Source organism: Mustela erminea, chromosome 9 (genome assembly GCF_009829155.1).
Source record: "Mustela erminea isolate mMusErm1 chromosome 9, mMusErm1.Pri, whole genome shotgun sequence".
Classification (NCBI taxonomy): Eukaryota; Metazoa; Chordata; class Mammalia; order Carnivora; family Mustelidae; genus Mustela; species Mustela erminea.
Window position 1 is genome coordinate 37,092,839 of NC_045622.1, and position 16,414 is coordinate 37,109,252.

General features: G+C 49.1%; 1 protein-coding gene across 10 annotated transcripts in view; it reads right to left on the reverse strand.

Annotated features, from left to right (window-relative positions):
* Positions 1-16,414, reverse strand: part of AMOTL1 (angiomotin like 1) — a 148,206-nt gene that overhangs the window by 41,244 nt on the left and 90,548 nt on the right. For all 10 annotated transcript variants that reach the window (XM_032356419.1, XM_032356422.1, XM_032356420.1 and 7 more), the window contains one exon: positions 5,317-5,608. In XM_032356419.1, the coding sequence (XP_032212310.1) occupies positions 5,317-5,608 (292 nt within the window). The remainder of the gene's footprint in view (positions 1-5,316; positions 5,609-16,414) is intronic.

Genomic DNA, 16,414 nt, shown 5'->3' on the forward strand with positions numbered 1-16,414 from the left:
CAGCCGTACATTTTTGGAAGTAGATCCCAACAGCTCCCATTTTACCATTCCGTAGCATAAATGCAGGAGAGAGGAGCATGGAACCGTGAGGAACTGCTGCTCGGAGTTGGGACCACAGGCCAAGTGGGGAGGGTTGAAGCAGTAGTGCCCCTCACTGGGCACCAAGAGGCCTGCACCGTGTTTTGGGTTGGTCCACAGGAGAGCTCTGTCATCAAGAGCCAGGCACCCTCACTGCCTGCACCCCAACTGCTCGCTGAGACCCGTGTAAGTAATACACATCCTAAGAAAGCAGGTATCGACCGTGCATCTTCTGTGTGTCTGGGTGCCAAGGACAAAGAACGAGGTTAACGATAATTTCTGGTCTCGGAGCACTCATAGTCTAGCCTTGGCCTCTCCCCAGACATGTGTGCTTCTCCAAGGCAACAAGATAAGGGGTGTGGTGCTTCTGGAAGCTCTCACAGACTAAACAAAGTCACTTTGCAGGGCTAAGAACAGGCTTCTTTCAGAAAGATTTCAGAGAGAATGCTCCTTCCAATAACCCTCGAAGGATGAACAGGACTTTGCCAAGCAGAAATGACCAAAGGGCTTCGCATTCTAGTCAGAAGACAGTGCGGGAGCCACGGCACACGGCCACAACAGGAAGCGCATGTCTCTGACGTGACAGGAAGTCCAGGGATGAGAGGAAGACTGGAGGGCGGGAGCTCCACCCAAAGGGAGGACTTACACCGCTGGGGGTGAGGGGGTGCGTCAAGACCTGGCAGCAGGTGCAACAGAGGAGCTAGTGAGTAAGACAGAAAGCCGGGGGTGTCACACACTGAAGGAGTGAGAATGCGGTTAGTGTCCCAGAGGTTACAACACAGCCGGGAAGTCACGACTGGCAAGAGGTCCGTGAAGAGGCTGGGCAGTGTGGGGGCTTCTGAAAAGTGGCAGCCCCCCAGGGTGAAGCGGAACACCAGGGTACCCCTCGGTACCAGGTTATTTTCCCAAAGGGCTCCTAACACCAGAGCTGATCCTTTCCTGGTCCCCTCATCTCACCAGGCCTTTCTGTTTCTTCTGACGAGATCTTGAATTGTGGGTACTGTGGAGAGAGAACAGCACATCCTAACTCCTGTTCACAGCCCTCCCGCAAATTATGTTCCTTCCTTTTAATTTTGTTTTCAAAAGAGATGGCTTCAGAACATACCACCTGTAGATGGCTAATTTCCTCTATAAAGGTGGCCATTGTTTTCGGGCAAATGGGGATGCCTCGGGGACAGTCCCCTTCCGGGCCAGGGGGTGTCACCTAGTCCTCAGAAGCAGAGACACTGAGGCATCCCCCAGGCAACTGCTGCTGCTGGCTCAAGCCCAGGACAACCGGGAGCCTGCCTCCAGGACACGGAGCACTGGAACGTTCTGCGGGCTGATTTCACAGTACTCTCATCTGGCTGGAATTCTGTCCTGCATATGTACTTTACGTCTCTGATCTGTCAGCTCCTTGAATGCAGAAACGGCCCTTCTGGTCCTGACACTGCACCCTGCCCCTGACACAAACGCAGGCTGACGGAACGACTCCTCAAACAGGTCACTCCTCAAGCCAGACTCGGGCACGGGTCAACTGCTCCTGATCGTGGCTTCTCTCCTGCACGGGAAGCGTGTCCCTCGGCACACTTTATACAAGGAGACTGAGGGATCCCCAGGGCAGCACAGTTACTATCTTAAATCCTAAAACAATCGGGAACTGGGATATGGTTACATGCTGGGAGCTACCCACTGAGAAAGGGCAAAGGTCTTGGTCCAGGACAAGGTACTTCCTGTGGGAAACGGCAGCTTCCCATCGTCGTGATGGAGACGTTTGTCCCCTTCAGTGTGTTAGGGAAGACAGAGCTGTGACGAAATGGAGTGAGTTCAAGGGATGCAGACTTTGATTCAACAGAAGAGAGAATATCCAAACTATGTTTTCTAGAAATAGGCCCAGTAGGAGGGAGCTTCTCTCCTCTGGAAACATTCAAGTGAAAAATGAATGATCTTTCAGGGACATGAAGCGAGGATCCCTAGGGGTGAGAACTTGGCCTAGAATCATTTTCAGAATTTTCGGTCTCACTTCAGTCTATGACTCAACTGCACACTCCTTCAGAATGGGAGCCACCTGTGTCCCCCCCACCGTCCAGAACACCAAAGCTTCCCCTGACATTTGCTAAAGGCAAGGAGCAGGTTGGATATGTTGGCTTTGATATGAAAACACCCGGGACAGTTCAGAGTCCCAGGAGGATCCTATGGAGGCAGCCCCGGGTTTGCCTCCATGGCACCTGCCTTCCCTTCAGGCCAGTGTTAGGAAGCTCTCCGGCCAAGCTGCACAGCCCCTGGGATCCCACAGAGAAGCACTCCCCGTCCCAGAAAAGAACCAGAAGCAGAGAAAGAAAAAAGCTCAGCTACTCCGAGCTTGAGATACCAGTGTCTTCCCTGAGCCCCTTCATGTGCACAGCCCAGAGACCCACAGGACAAGACTGGCCTGCGGTCTCAGCCACAGAGCGCCTAATCAGAGCCACCACTGTTTGCTGACCAAAGACCAGGGTCTCCACTCAGGCAAGCCTAGGGAACGGGAAATACCTGGCTCTTTCCCTTCACATGCCCACCTAGGTCCTGATGGCTTCTGAGGCCGAAACCTTCAAAGGCCCGTGGTCCAGTCCCACTGCAAACTCTGCCCATTAATTAGGTTTCAGGGAAACCGGGAGGAAAGAGAAGCAAAATGCATGGCCAAAAGGAAAAACGACAAACAACTACTCTCTCAGGGGTACTCAGCCGTTGGTCCCACACTAGCAGTGAGAATCACCACCTTGTGCCTCTCTGGAAACAGGGTCTTCCTAGATAGGCCGCGCTCTGGCAGGCTCCGCATGTAGCCGTTCCTTCCCGCTGTGTTCCTGGCACAGGATATGTAGGCTAAGGCCTGTCATTAAAAATTCATCTACTTCTGGTTTTGCCCTCACGGTGAATCTCCACAAGGGTCCCGACACTGTGAGTATCCCAGATTGGATGTTACTGCTGGCATAGGGCGGCCCGTCCTTGGGAGCCACATGTGTCTCCACCAAAACCAGGGTCATCCTCACTGAGAAGTGAGGTCGTCCCCTCACCCAACAGTCCTGACAGATGGCCGAGCAGGGCAGCCCATGCATACGGAGGACCTGGGACAAGGCCCACCTCGGGGACACAAGCTGTGAAAGGTTATGTCACAGCCTTCAGGCAGCCCTTGTGTCTCTTGGTGCTGGTTGCAGACAACAGCTCGGGACGAGTGATGAACAAAGCGGGCTCCATTAAAAGCTGTGTGTTCGGGGCGCCTGGGTGGCTCAGTGGGTTAAAGCCTCTGCCTTCGGCTCAGGTCATGATCCCAGGGTCCTGGGATCCAGCCCCACATCAGGCTCTCTGCTCAGTGGGGAGCCTGCTTCCTCCTCTCTGCCTGCTTGTGATCTCTCTCTGTCAAATACATAAATAAAAATAAAATCTTAAAAAAAAAATACATTAAAAAAAAAAAAAAAAGCTGTGTGTTCAAACTGACAAATCCAGTCTGACATATGACTGACTCATGACGCGGAGGAACCATAGAACCATTTGTAATATTCAAGGGACTGAAGGAGTTTTGAGTTCCAGAAGGGAAACCGCTTTTGATTTTTCCTTTTTTAATCATCACAATCCTTTTGGCCCCAAAGATTAAGAATCATCGCCTGTGTGGGGAAGCTGAGCCCCTGGGAGATTGATTTGGTTTTTCAAAACAGAAATGTGCACCGAAATCAAGACAGCGATGCTTGTGATGGGTCAGTAAAAAGTATATGTTAATAATAATTTAAAAAAAAAATCAACCAAGAATAACAAGACCTCCCAACTTCTGCACCTTCCACTATTCAGAGACATCCATGTGGAAAGACCCAGGACCAAACTGCCCTCAGGTGGGTCTGCCTAACTCCTGGACCTCTCTGCCACAGGGCTTCACTAGGGAGAAGAAAGAACGACTTACTTCCCAGGAGGGGTTGGGAGCTCCTTCCCAACGTGCAGACTGTGCCTAGAAGGAATCTGCCCCAGTAGGTGTCTGAGGCAAGCTTGGGTCTGAGTAGGGACTTACAGCCAAGGCCACAAGACAACGTGCTTGTTTCCCAGCTTCTGGGGTCCAACCAGGGTGGGGGTGGGGCCGCAAACTTCAGGCAGCCCCTTTCTCTCTGGCTCTCATTCTTTCCCCTCCAGGAAAGGCATCCGGAGGTCTCTGAGCCAAGTCTGGTCTTGACTCCAGGGAGCTCCAGACCCTTTGGGCAGAAGCTCTGCACGAACGTGCTGGGGCAGATTCCGCCTGAAAACACTGGCACCACCAAGCCCACTGTTCCCAGTGTGTACTGCCAGGAAAGAAGAGGAACTCCCACTTCAGAAACGCTGACCAGCAAGAAGACCAGCTGAGAGGGGACGCTCCTCGGGCCAGCCAGCCGGGAGCACTAACCATCACACGGGACCAGATGGCAATGCTCCTGTAGTCAGGCGGGCTTTCTGTTCTGCCCTTTCCTCTTCATGAAAGCCCTTGGGTGTCCAGGACAGAGCCAGGAACTTAAGACTCCTAGAGGGTCACTCCCACCAGAAAGGAAACTCTAGGGCTCTGTGGCTCTCCCGCTCTGCCACATCCTGATGCCTGTGCCCCTCACCTCTTCTGTGCAACCAGAAGCCTTCCAGGTCCTGACACGTGGGACATCATGAAATCACTGCCTACAGCCATTCATCCTGCTGGAAGTTCTCCCACTGACTGTGGCTCTTGGTGTAAAGCCCCATACTCCGATAGTCCTGTGGTAAGGCCGCAGGCTGGACTCGCACGGAATCTCCCTGCCCGACAAGTGCTGGACAGCAGGCCGTCGCTCAGACTTCACCTGCAGCCTGGAGGCCACGATGCTTTCTGCAGAGCCCAGCTGATGAACCCCAAGGGGCAATCACATGGTTCCTGAGAACCCTGTCTCTCTCAACCCATTGCTCTGTGTTCCCCTCGGTGCTCCCTCTTCCACACTGTCCACCCAGGGGAATAAGACTGAACTCTTGTGTCTCGGCTCCAGGGCCACCCCACCCCCACACCACACCTGACATTCTACTGCAGGGATGAGCTCAGAGGACGCTCCTCTTTTGGCCTGGAAGCTTCTCCAAGGCATGCACTGTGTCTTATTCATTTGTCTCCGTAAAGCTCTGCATGGTGCCCGGCATAAAAAGGGGTCACTGACGGCCCGTGGTCATCAGCGTCCACCTCTGACGGGCAGTAAAAAATTCTGATGCTCCCAGAGACCCTGCTTCTCCCTCTCCTTCCATTGGGAAGTCACGTACCTTGTGGAGCTTGTCGGCATTGTCATAGTAACCCTGAAGTTCCTGGTGAAGCACCCGGTTCTCCTCAGTGAGTATCTCCACCATCTGCTGGGCTCGCTCCACGATAGCGAAGGCATCAGGCCCGAGCTGCTGGCTGGGTGAGGCGGCTGGCGGGGGCTGCGGGCCTGCCAGGGTCATGGGGAGCGGCAGCGGCAAGGACACGGAGTGCAGCGGCCCGCTGACCGGGGGGTTCTGGGAGGACATCGGGCTGTGCTGCTGCACCGTTGACGGGAAAGGGAGCTGGCAGGGGCGGCTGCAAGGGAAGTGGAGACCAGGCATCAGACCCTAGGAACGCAGTGGGAGGAGAAAGTCCCCAGCGAGACCCCAGGCCACTGGTGTATATCCCTGTGCTGGCGAAGGATGGCGGGACCAGGCCCTCACCCACTGATAGGTAATGTGTTCTCCCTCTGGATCAGCACTGCTGGGGCGGCGGGGGCTACCAGGGCCCTGTTCTCATGAAGCTTCCATTATCGGAGACAGAAACAGGTGAGCCATCCAAACCAGGTCATGAGACGGGAGGGGCAGTGAATGGCTAGTTCATTCTGGGAGGGCAGGGAAGGGGACGTGGGTGACTGAGCTGAAGTCTGAAAGACACACAGAAGGAGTCCATGGCTGGGGCAAGAGGGTAAAGGAGGAGGCAGAACAACATTCCAGGTAGGAGAACTGGCTGGTGTATGGGGCCTACATTAGGACCTAGCACAGGCAGACCCATGGATATGAAGCACGGCCAGCAAAAGTGGGACAAGGTAAGAGCAGAGAGAGCAAGAAGAAAGGGCCTTTGTAAGCCAAGGCCAACCCTGCCCTCAGAGTGTAGTCCATGCCCATGGAGGAGCTGCCCAAAATGGGGTGGTGTAGAGATGAGACGCACAGGGGCAAGAACACATGCAGGGCGCCCTGCAGGGAGGCTGCGTGTGGTCTCGATGAGAACCGATGGGAGTCTCACAAGGCCGTAGCAGAAGGGCAGTTAGGGATGGATTTGGGAGACATCAGTTAGACCACGCAGAGTGAAAAGGGGAAGAAAATTTAAAAATCACTCCTAGACTTGGGGCTTCGCACAAATCGTACCATCCAATGAAATGGGCAAGTCTTCGGGAAGAGACAGAACAGATGCGGCATGTCTCCTTGGGGCCGAGGTGGGCACAGATGATCCTGCATCTCTACTGTCTGAAGCTTGGGGGCTCCCTTTGGCCCAGGCAACTATGGGCCACGGCATCTATCTTTTCACATTTATTAAACTCAGGGATTTGGGACTCACTCACGGTCAGAGGTGGGCTTATCTTCTCATCTTTTTCCCATCTAGGACAAAAGGAAGTGTTTCCTGAATGCCAACCTAAGTCATCCATGATGGCGACTAGTCACTTGCATGGCAAAGCTGGAAAAGGGTGTTTGCCAAGGTTAGGCAACAGAAAAGAACTCACTTTTTCAAAATGGGAACTCTTCTACTATGGAGAACAGTGGCCTTGTAAATAACTCAGTTACACATTCAATAAATCACCAGGGACGATGGGCGGGGAGGACAGCAAACGTCCATTCCTTGGCTCCACCACTCTGCCAGCAGGTTGGTGAGATCAAAGATCTGGACGAGGCAGATTTGGGCTTAGTGGAAATGAGGGGGAAAGAGTGTAACAGAACCAGACAATTTCTCACGAGATCATACCAGAAACCACCTATCCTCAGCTTCCAAAGATAATGCTGTTGATCGGCCACGTCCCAAGCAATGAGAACACAAAGAAAAGGGAAAAAGACAGGATGGGAACCAGTATGCACTGAGAAACACCTGCGAGTAGAATTCGATGCTGTCATCATCTACTACTTGTTCCTGACTTCCTTCTGTGAAGTCACAGAGCCAGCTTATTTGCCACCACGGGCCTTGACCTCCTGGGACTGTGTACTACTTAGCTCAACGCTAAAGGACTTGAGGGCTTAATAATATATATAAAGGCCAGCACAAAGTAAGCACTGGACAAGTGTGAGCTGTAATCACCATTACTGTTACCATCTGAATCCCACAGCCCCTAATAAAAAGCCTTGCACCGAGCATGGCACGCATAAGTCCAATAAATTTCCTCTGTTACGGCTAACAATTACTGAGCACTTTTTGCATTCAGCGTCTCATTTTAACCTTTATAACGGCCTTCTACAATAGGTCTCATTACCAGCCTATTGAGATGAGAAGAACAAAGCACAGGATGGTAACGTAGAACCAGAACAGAGAGAACAGGAACATAAAGGAGAGCCACGCCCAGGCTTTCGGATTCCAGAGTCCTCGCAGTTCACTTTTTCTCTGTCCTGCTGAGAGCAGGGAGGGAAGGCAGCCACCCTTTGGTCCTTCACTCCTGAGGCCCTGGGGCCCACTGTGAGCACCTACGCCCACACTGAGCCTCCGAGCGCCGCAGACAGTGACCTTTTCCCAAGTGCCACCCACCTGACCAGTAACTGACCAGTTGCTTAAATATGTCTGAGCAAAGCCAAGTCTACAGTGATGTATTAAAAATACAGCATTTAAAGAGTCACATTTATGAGACAAAATGGAGGTCATGGAGGAAATTTTTGCAGACTGGCCCTCCATCGTCCATGACGCGGGCCATATGCACATAGCCTGATCCCAGAACTGGTAGCCACTTCTTTCCTCCAAAATGACAACCTGCTGAAATCACGATTCTCACAACCTGCCACCATAGGCCTATATTAAGTCTTTTGTTCTCCTGAATTTTCATTTTAAAGGTAATATTTAATTTTTCACACATGTGTCTTTTCTCCCAAATTTTTAGCATGTTTTTTGAGGGTAGAAGATGATGGCTTAAACCAGGTTGGTACCCAATACACATGTGTCAGTTGATTTGGCCCCTAAGCAATTGTCCCAGGAGCAATTAGGGAGACAACACATGCTTGATGTGCTTTCAAATAATGGCTAAACCCTCAACATTGTATTGAAGAAGAGACCTCTGGTGTTTAGATTGGTTCTGGATAATCGGTTCTAGGTAGAATCTCAAATCTTGATGTTGCCAGTATAATAACATAGCTCCATGTCACTGCTCTTTTTTTTCTTCTTAAAGATTTTTGAGAGAGAGAGAGAGTTCGAGTGCAGGTGATCACGAGCAGGGGAGGGGCAGAGGGAGAAAGAGACCAACCGCTGAGCATGGAGCCCAATGTGGGGCTCATCCCAGGACTCTGAGATGGCGACCTGAGCCAAACTCAAGTCGGAGGCTTAACCGCTTAACCGACTGAGCACCAAGGTGCCCCATCGCTGCCCTTCTTATGTATTTGGGGTCACAAAATGCAGCTCAAAATGGGAGTGAGAATGTTATTTGACTTGGGAAAACAGGATCATTGGTGACAAGTAATCACCAGTCCATTTGCTCCTCTGTGCATATCACAGGCCTTCATACACAAGCTCGTTCATAAACTTCCATATTTATGTGACACCTGGATATAATGTGTCACCTTAGCATGTCATACTGTTGTACTGACTTCTCACAAACTTGGGCATTCACTGCTCTCACGCCATATATAACTTATTTTTAAAGTGTGCAAACTTCAGGATTCACAGAGCTGCGATCTCACTACAAAACAAAACAAAACAAAAAAAGGGGGGGAGCCTTTCAACTGGGGGGACCTAAAACCCATCATACTCCCACCACATGGGGGTTACCTCCCATTTTAGTACAGGAGAGCCCTATTCTTCAGCACGGGGTCTCTCTTCTCTGCTTCTGCTTCTTTCTAACCATGGACTCACGGGTGAGTTTTCAACTTCTTCATCTTTAAACGAGATGATCATACCTACCTCACAGGGTTGTTGCGAGAATTAAATGAGACAAGGAATATAAAGCATGCCATACTGTGTGTATCCTGAGGCAAGCACTTAAACATGTGAGTCTCTGTCATTACCACACACTGATCATTGGTGTTCAGAGAAAGGCAAGAAGAACCACCTGAGTGTCCCTTCCTCTTCAAACCCCATGTGATGAGGATCGCAGTCCCTAATGCTCGACCTCAGTAAAGAATCAAAGCTTATTACAGCGCCACAGAACCTTGGGCATCTAAGAACTTTCCCGCAGCACAGCAGAGAACAAGAGCCCGTTTCAAGGTGATGTCTGAATGTGTCAGGGCACTCGCTCTCAGAGTCTTACCTCCTCTGGGACTTGTGTGGTCCCAAAGAGTAGCCACAAGCTACATGTGCTCCCAAACACCTGAAATGTGCAGGAAGTGTAGAAGACAGACATCAAAATCAGAAGACTCAGGGCCAAAAATGTAAGCTGTCTCATTAATAGCTTTCAATGCTGATTACCTGTTGAAATGATCATGGGTTTAGCTAACTAAAAGGTGTTTTTATTTATTTTTTCAAAGACTTATTTATTTGAGAGAGAGAGCACGAGCTGGGGTGGGCCCAGGGAGCGGGAGAAGCAGGATCCCCGCCAAGCACGGAGCCCGATGCAGGGCTGGATCCCAGGACCCTGAGATCATGCCCTGAGCGGAAGGCAGAGGCTTTACCCAGAGTCACCCGGGAGCCCCTAAAACGTGTTTTTAAAAATATGTTTTTAACAGGTTAACTTAACTATGTTTTAAAATTAATTTCACTTGTTTTCTTTTAACTTTTAAAAAAATGTGGCTGCCAAAACATTTTTGAGTAGACACGTGTGGCTTGTAACTATACTTTTATTGGACAGCACTGCTGTAGACCGTACTGAATGTACACCAAAAGGCCTCATTTGGGGAGATAATTCCAGAATCCAGTAACCATCAGAGCAATTCATGCGAAGAGACCAGCAGTCAGACCCCTCCCTGCTCTCCCCATATTCCCAGGCGTCAAGGGTGTTCAAGGTATGTTCAATACATGAAACTCAATGTTCATCTGAAATTAGGCCATCATGCTAACATTTAATAAATTTGGCTCATGTGATTAACAATTAAAAATTAAAAACATTTCAAACCGTGGCAGGAAAATAAACATCAGTGGATAAACAGGCAGAGGATGTGATCAAGGAATTCAAAAGAAAAAATGCAGACTGCTAAAGACATATTCCAAAGCAAACTTATTAATAGAGACATAAAATCAAAACAACTTTTTTCAGTACTGACATTAACAATTCAGTTCAGCAAGCTTCCATAGAGTCCCTAAGAAAGGACTTTTTTCTAATCATATCTAGACATATTAGGATTTCACCTAGTATGTGTGAAACACAATGCAGAGAAAAATGACTAGAAGGAATTATTATAAGAAGTCAGAGTGGCTCAAGCTATGTGATGGGATTATAGATTTTTCTTCCTTGTCCTGTTTTTCTTTATAAAATTTCTACAATGGACACATGTGGCTGCTTTTTAAAAAATTCATTATCTAAGATTACTTAGATATATGTATGCTGTAGAAAAATTAGAAACTGAAGATAAGCCAAAAAATCTGCATCATTATTGTGATAATCAGAGAAAGTAAACAAAATGAGATAAAAGAGTTTAAAAACAAGATGAAATCACAAAGTGCTTCTTGGCCTGTGGTGAAGAGGTTAAAGAGTTAAGAGCCCTCGTTCAGCAAAAATACCTCCTGTTTACGCAGAGTTTTCTCACTTAGAGTACTCTCTTATGATTTTCTGACCCTCGGGGCAACACAGCTAAAGCTTACTGAACTCTGGTTATCTCCGGATAGTGGGACTGGAGATAATTTCTACTTTCCTTCTTTCTCTTTGTTGGTGGGGGGGGGATGGGTTTTAGAAAAAATGAGCTGTAATAGTTTGCAGATAAGGAAACTGAGGCTCAGAGAACTGACGCAACTTACTACAAAATGGAAGAGCCAGAACTCAAAACCCCTCAAATCTTCATGCAAACCCAAATCCTCCCCGCCGGCCCCCATTGATTGTGCAGACACCAGCAAGACTCATAAATGCCCAAATTAAGACTCAAGTCTGTGTAAACGAAGATCTGATTTATTTCCACGCAGGATGGACAGAGGCAATCCTCTTGTTTGAAGAAGTCACTGGTCTCATGCATTATAGCTGGAACTGTGTTACGTTTCCTAAGAAAGTAACCTGAACTTGACCCTAGCCTTTGAAATTCCCATACCGCAGAGCTTTTTCTCAGAATAAACAGCATGTTTCTTGGCTCATTCAGCCATAATCCAGCTTAAAGGCTGTAGAAACTCCCGAGTTCTAATGCTCGTATTCAAAACACATGTTTAGCTGGTGGAATTTAAATGAGGCTCCATGGCCTCATTTCTGTTAAGGGCAACACATAGTTTTTAATCCAACAACCTTGGATCTGGTTTACCTTTTGTCCTCCATAGCAATTCATGTTCATAACTCTGCAAACTGCAAATCACCGCTCTGGATATACACTTACTCTGAAAATTCCCCTCCCTCCTCCAGACATTTCCAAGTGGAAGCAAGATGGGACCACCAAACATTCTTTAACACAGCACATTCCAAACCCCACCAAGTGAGCCCCGCTCTTGGCCACCTATTTCTGTCCTTGTTCAGGGTTTAAACTGCACTCTGCTTACACAGTTGGATCAACATGAGTTTCTTGGGGAGAGGGAGAGGTGTTCTCTCTCTTTCATTTGTCACATGCGCTCCTTGGCTGCGTCCCCTCTTGGTGCCTCCCTCCTTACTGTACCCTCATCTGGCATGTTCCCAGAGGATGTCATCTATCCTAAATAAAACTAGCCCTGGAGGTTTCTCTGGGGAATAATGCACTGTGCATTTTTAAAGGAAAATATGAGCGACTTAGGACATTAGTTACACCACACTTTCTCTCTCTGGATGCAGGGAACTGTCACCCCGTGCCCTTTTGGGAATGAGGGTGGTGGAGATGGCTGGCCCGGCGGGGTTTGGGGGGAGGGGGGAGAAACAAACAAGCTTCTCCTTGCAAGGAGGTCCGCAGCACCTCCTGCTTGACATCATCTGTAAGATGCTTTTATCAGCCCGCACAAAGGGCTGGGTCAAAAATGCCATCATTCGTGCCTTTATAAGGTATCCATTCACATACTAAAAATCCAATTAATACATTCATAGATGGAAAAAATATTAATCAACAGTTACCACTCTTTTCTCTGCTCCTGGAAAGCTGGTAAAACTATCTTCCTATGCTTATGTCTGGGCCTCAGTGCTTACCATGAACATCATGGATCCCCCCTACCATCCAGTAGGGAGTGACAGTGCCCACCCCTCAGAAATGCAGTGACAACAGAGGAAGGTCACCCACACAGAGTGCCTGGCGCAGGCAGGCACTGAAGCTTTAGTCCTGTTCCACTACCCCCTGCTAAGGGTACAGATGGAGTTCTAGACACTGCAAGGTCAGGGCCAGTGATAGAGAACACAGGTTTTAGTGTGTTCTGAATCCATTACAATATATAGATCATACAAACGGAAGACACAAACAGCTAATTTGCAAGGTTAAATTAACCATTAAATTAACCCTCCAAATAAAAAATAAAAAATTAAAAAAAAAATTAACCCTCCAAATAACCCAGCTAATAATGCAAAGTAAAATAAGGAATTAACACTATCTGCCCATTAAGTGAGCGAAGGTTTTGTAATGACAATGACTAAGGTTGGTCAAAGGGCAGTGACACACACACTGTAACGATTTTTACCAAGTTATCTGGTATCACAAGTCATTAAATGTTTGTTACAATTTACCCAATAATTTCATCTCTAAATAATGATTTCTAAAGAAGTGAACCAAAAGTTCAGAGACCCCCTCCAGAGAACAGACCCCCGGACTTCTCCTGGGGCAAGGACAGACAGGGCAGCCAGCCACAACCTGAGTGAGAAGGGGACCGGGGGCTCCACGCACTCTTGAAACAGACATTCAGTTGATCCTTCTGTTTTTAGCTCCACCGTCACACCAATTTTCAGAAACACTGCCAAGTCTTAAATATTTGGGGTCTTCTCTCAGGCCCTCCCATCATGCACTCAGAGAGCCACCCTCCTAGGGGTCCTAGGGGATAGGACCAGGTGTCAGGAGTCAGGGCACAAAAAACTTGATATGCATGACTGTGTTCACTCTATTATTTGTAGAAACTCTGATGTAAATTATATACTTTATAAAATATCACCCAGCAATAAAAAGGATGGTGAGGAAAACAAGTGCGTGGTATTGTAGAAAGCACTGATACAATAGGAGTTAAAACAAGCTGAGATACTATTGTAGAAAGAATGTGATACAACAGTCCCGACAACAGCACAAACAAGCCAAGATACTCCACTGAATATAATCTATGAGGATAACACACGAAGAAATGAATGTGTAGAGGAAAATGTTAACAGTCGTTGTACTAAGAAAGTAGGCTACTTTAAGTGATTTTTTTTTACCTTTTCGGTTTCCACTTTCGGAAATATGGGCAGACTTCTTTGGAAAGCAAACATGCACTTGACTGACGTCCACCCAACTGCTCGGACAGCGGTCAGTGCTTCTAGAATGCTCTCTCCACAAAGTGAGTACGAATTATCACCCAAATGCTGGCTTTTTTTTCTTAAAGCCCAACATAGAACAACCTGTTCGATTCTCACCTTGTCCTCCTTTATATCCCTTACCACGTTCAGGTTGAAGAAAAAGGATGATGGAGCAGGAACACAACCAGAGCCTTCCTCCTCGGCCAGCTCCTGTTCCCTGGAGGTCCCCACCAGCCACCTCAGCAGGGCCTTAGTCTCCCCATCTCTGCCAGCCTCACCACCTCACCCACCACAGGGGCCAACCTGGAGCAAGTCAACGAGGCTGTAACTGATAGCTTCTGCCTGGGGTCTCCCACCAAGAGACTAAAGTGCTTTCCAACAAACCACCACACATCTCCACCTTTAGCAGGTCAGGGAGGGTAAATGTATAAGCTATGGTGGGTCAGTAATGAAGGCAAGAACTCCCAAGTTCTTCCTCCTTCTGTCATAAGCTCTATGCTCTGTCTCACTTGCCTTTTGGACCTTTCCATCAGTAGGCAAACAGCTGTGAAGTCTGAACAATGTAAAGGGCCAGGAGATGGGACTCCATGACCTCACTCAGTGGCCCTTCCTTGGTGGCCAGGAGTCTGTGACGTACGGACCCCCCAGCCTGCAGCTTTCAAAACCACCGCCATCAATGACGAACAGATAACTCTTTAGGTGCAAAGGAACATAACCACGAAACTCAAATCTCCTGGGTCGAAGGAAACTCGAAGATTGCACACTGCTGAGTCTCAGATCCCACCCTGGGAGTTCAGATCACGCTGGATGTGTCTGCGGCAGGACTGGTATGCACGTACCTTTGTTGACTCTGTTGGCCCAGGGCTGGGCCGCTGGAGCCATGCTGGTGAGCCATGGCCAGGCTCACAAAGGGGCCTTTCAGCTCTGGGGCCGAGCCTCAGTGGCCTGTCTGTTACCTCTCTGGAGCCATTTTGATGTGCTGTGTCAGTCCGGCCACCAAGCCTGGCAATTAGCTCAAATCCCTCACGCATTTCTTCTTCTTTTTGACGTCATAACTTTGAGACAAATGACACTTTCCACAAGTAACTGGGTAGATCTCTTACTGCTGCTTCTCTTCGCCCCCTATCCTGTTTCCCACCTCCTAGCTCACCTACGGCCAGATGACAAAAAACCAAAATGACCCACGTGATGCATTGCTGTAAAGCCAAAGAGAAGAGGAAGGCTTCCTTTGGGGATGTCCCCACCTTCCAGCAAGCTCTAAAGAAAGGCTGAGTCAAATGTTCAGGAAAAAATGTGAAACATCACAAACTCTGATTTGATCCTGTGATAAACACCCTTGACGACTATAAACAAGTCTCTTGAATCAATGTGGCACATATGCCAGACACAGGAAGACTTTTCTTCCCCCCTCTTCAAACCTGACAGTTTTAAAGTTCAAATGTCTCCTGTGGCTCGAGGAGCTATGAAAGGGTAAAAAACAAGAGCCCCGCAGGCCCCATCTTGGATTCCTCAGTCAGACTATGATGCCTTTGGGGAGAATGAGGTCCTCAGCCTGGCAGAGTTCTCCGAGGTGCTATCCTGCTTCCAAGCTGGCATTCCCAGCCTAACACGCGGGGGAACGGTCAGCAGCCGGGAAGCCGAGGGCAGGCAAGCCAGCTCTCTCCCTCTGCCAAGGCCCACTCACTGCCTTTTCAGAAGACGTACAGCCAAGGTGCACTCTGCACACAGCCGCTGGGGTCCCCCAGGGAAAACTCAACTCACCTGATTTGGAAACAGACAGATAAAGCCCTTTGTGAGAAGGATGACATGGCCAAGAACAGGCAGTGGTCACTCGCCTCCACTTCTCCTGCTCTACCTCTCTCCAAGAAGCCTGGCAGCATTGAAATGCTCATTACTCCCGAATTTGTTCCTTCAGACCCAATTTCTCTCTTGAGAGTTTGATTTCCAACTGGCCTCTTGTTTCTCAGCTTCTGGGTCTTATCAGTCATTAAGTCCTGTCCGTGTGACTTTCCTGCCTCTCACAGCATATAACGCTCCCCTGTACCACTGGCCTCCAACGTAGGCCGTGCTCACCAGTTCTTAGCTGGACTACTGAAATTGTCCCTGGAGGTCCTCATGGCCTCTGGTCCTGTTCCTCGGATCCATCCTCGACCGCCACTGAAGTCAACCTAATAAACACACACAGAGTCTCTCCCTGGAAACACTGGCTTTCCCAACTGCTTATGGCTAAATTCCAAACTCCATCTCCCAGAGACCTTGACCGGCTGGTCTCAGCTCCGTGTTCTAACACATCTCTGCCACTGCTGACCACTCCCTAGCCCACCCGTGGTACCTGGGTGTGTTCCAGACCAAACCAGCCCATTCCCCCCACACAGTGTGTTCTGATACCTCATCTCCTCACATGCTTTCCCCACAGCCCTACTGGTCCTTTGAGACCCAGTGTGGACGTCACCTCCTCTGTGGGGCTCTCCCCCTTGCCTCCGGGTGTGAGTCATACAATCTCTCTGGTTCTAAGCACTCCACGTACTGCCTTCAAACAGACCCTACAGAGCAGTGATGGGCTCAGGGGCTGGTCCCACCAGGACAGCGAGATGAGGTCCTTGAGGGCAGGAGCCCTTCTTCATCTCAAACCGGGTACAAGGCTGCACAGAGGAGACACCTTGTAAGTGTTGCCG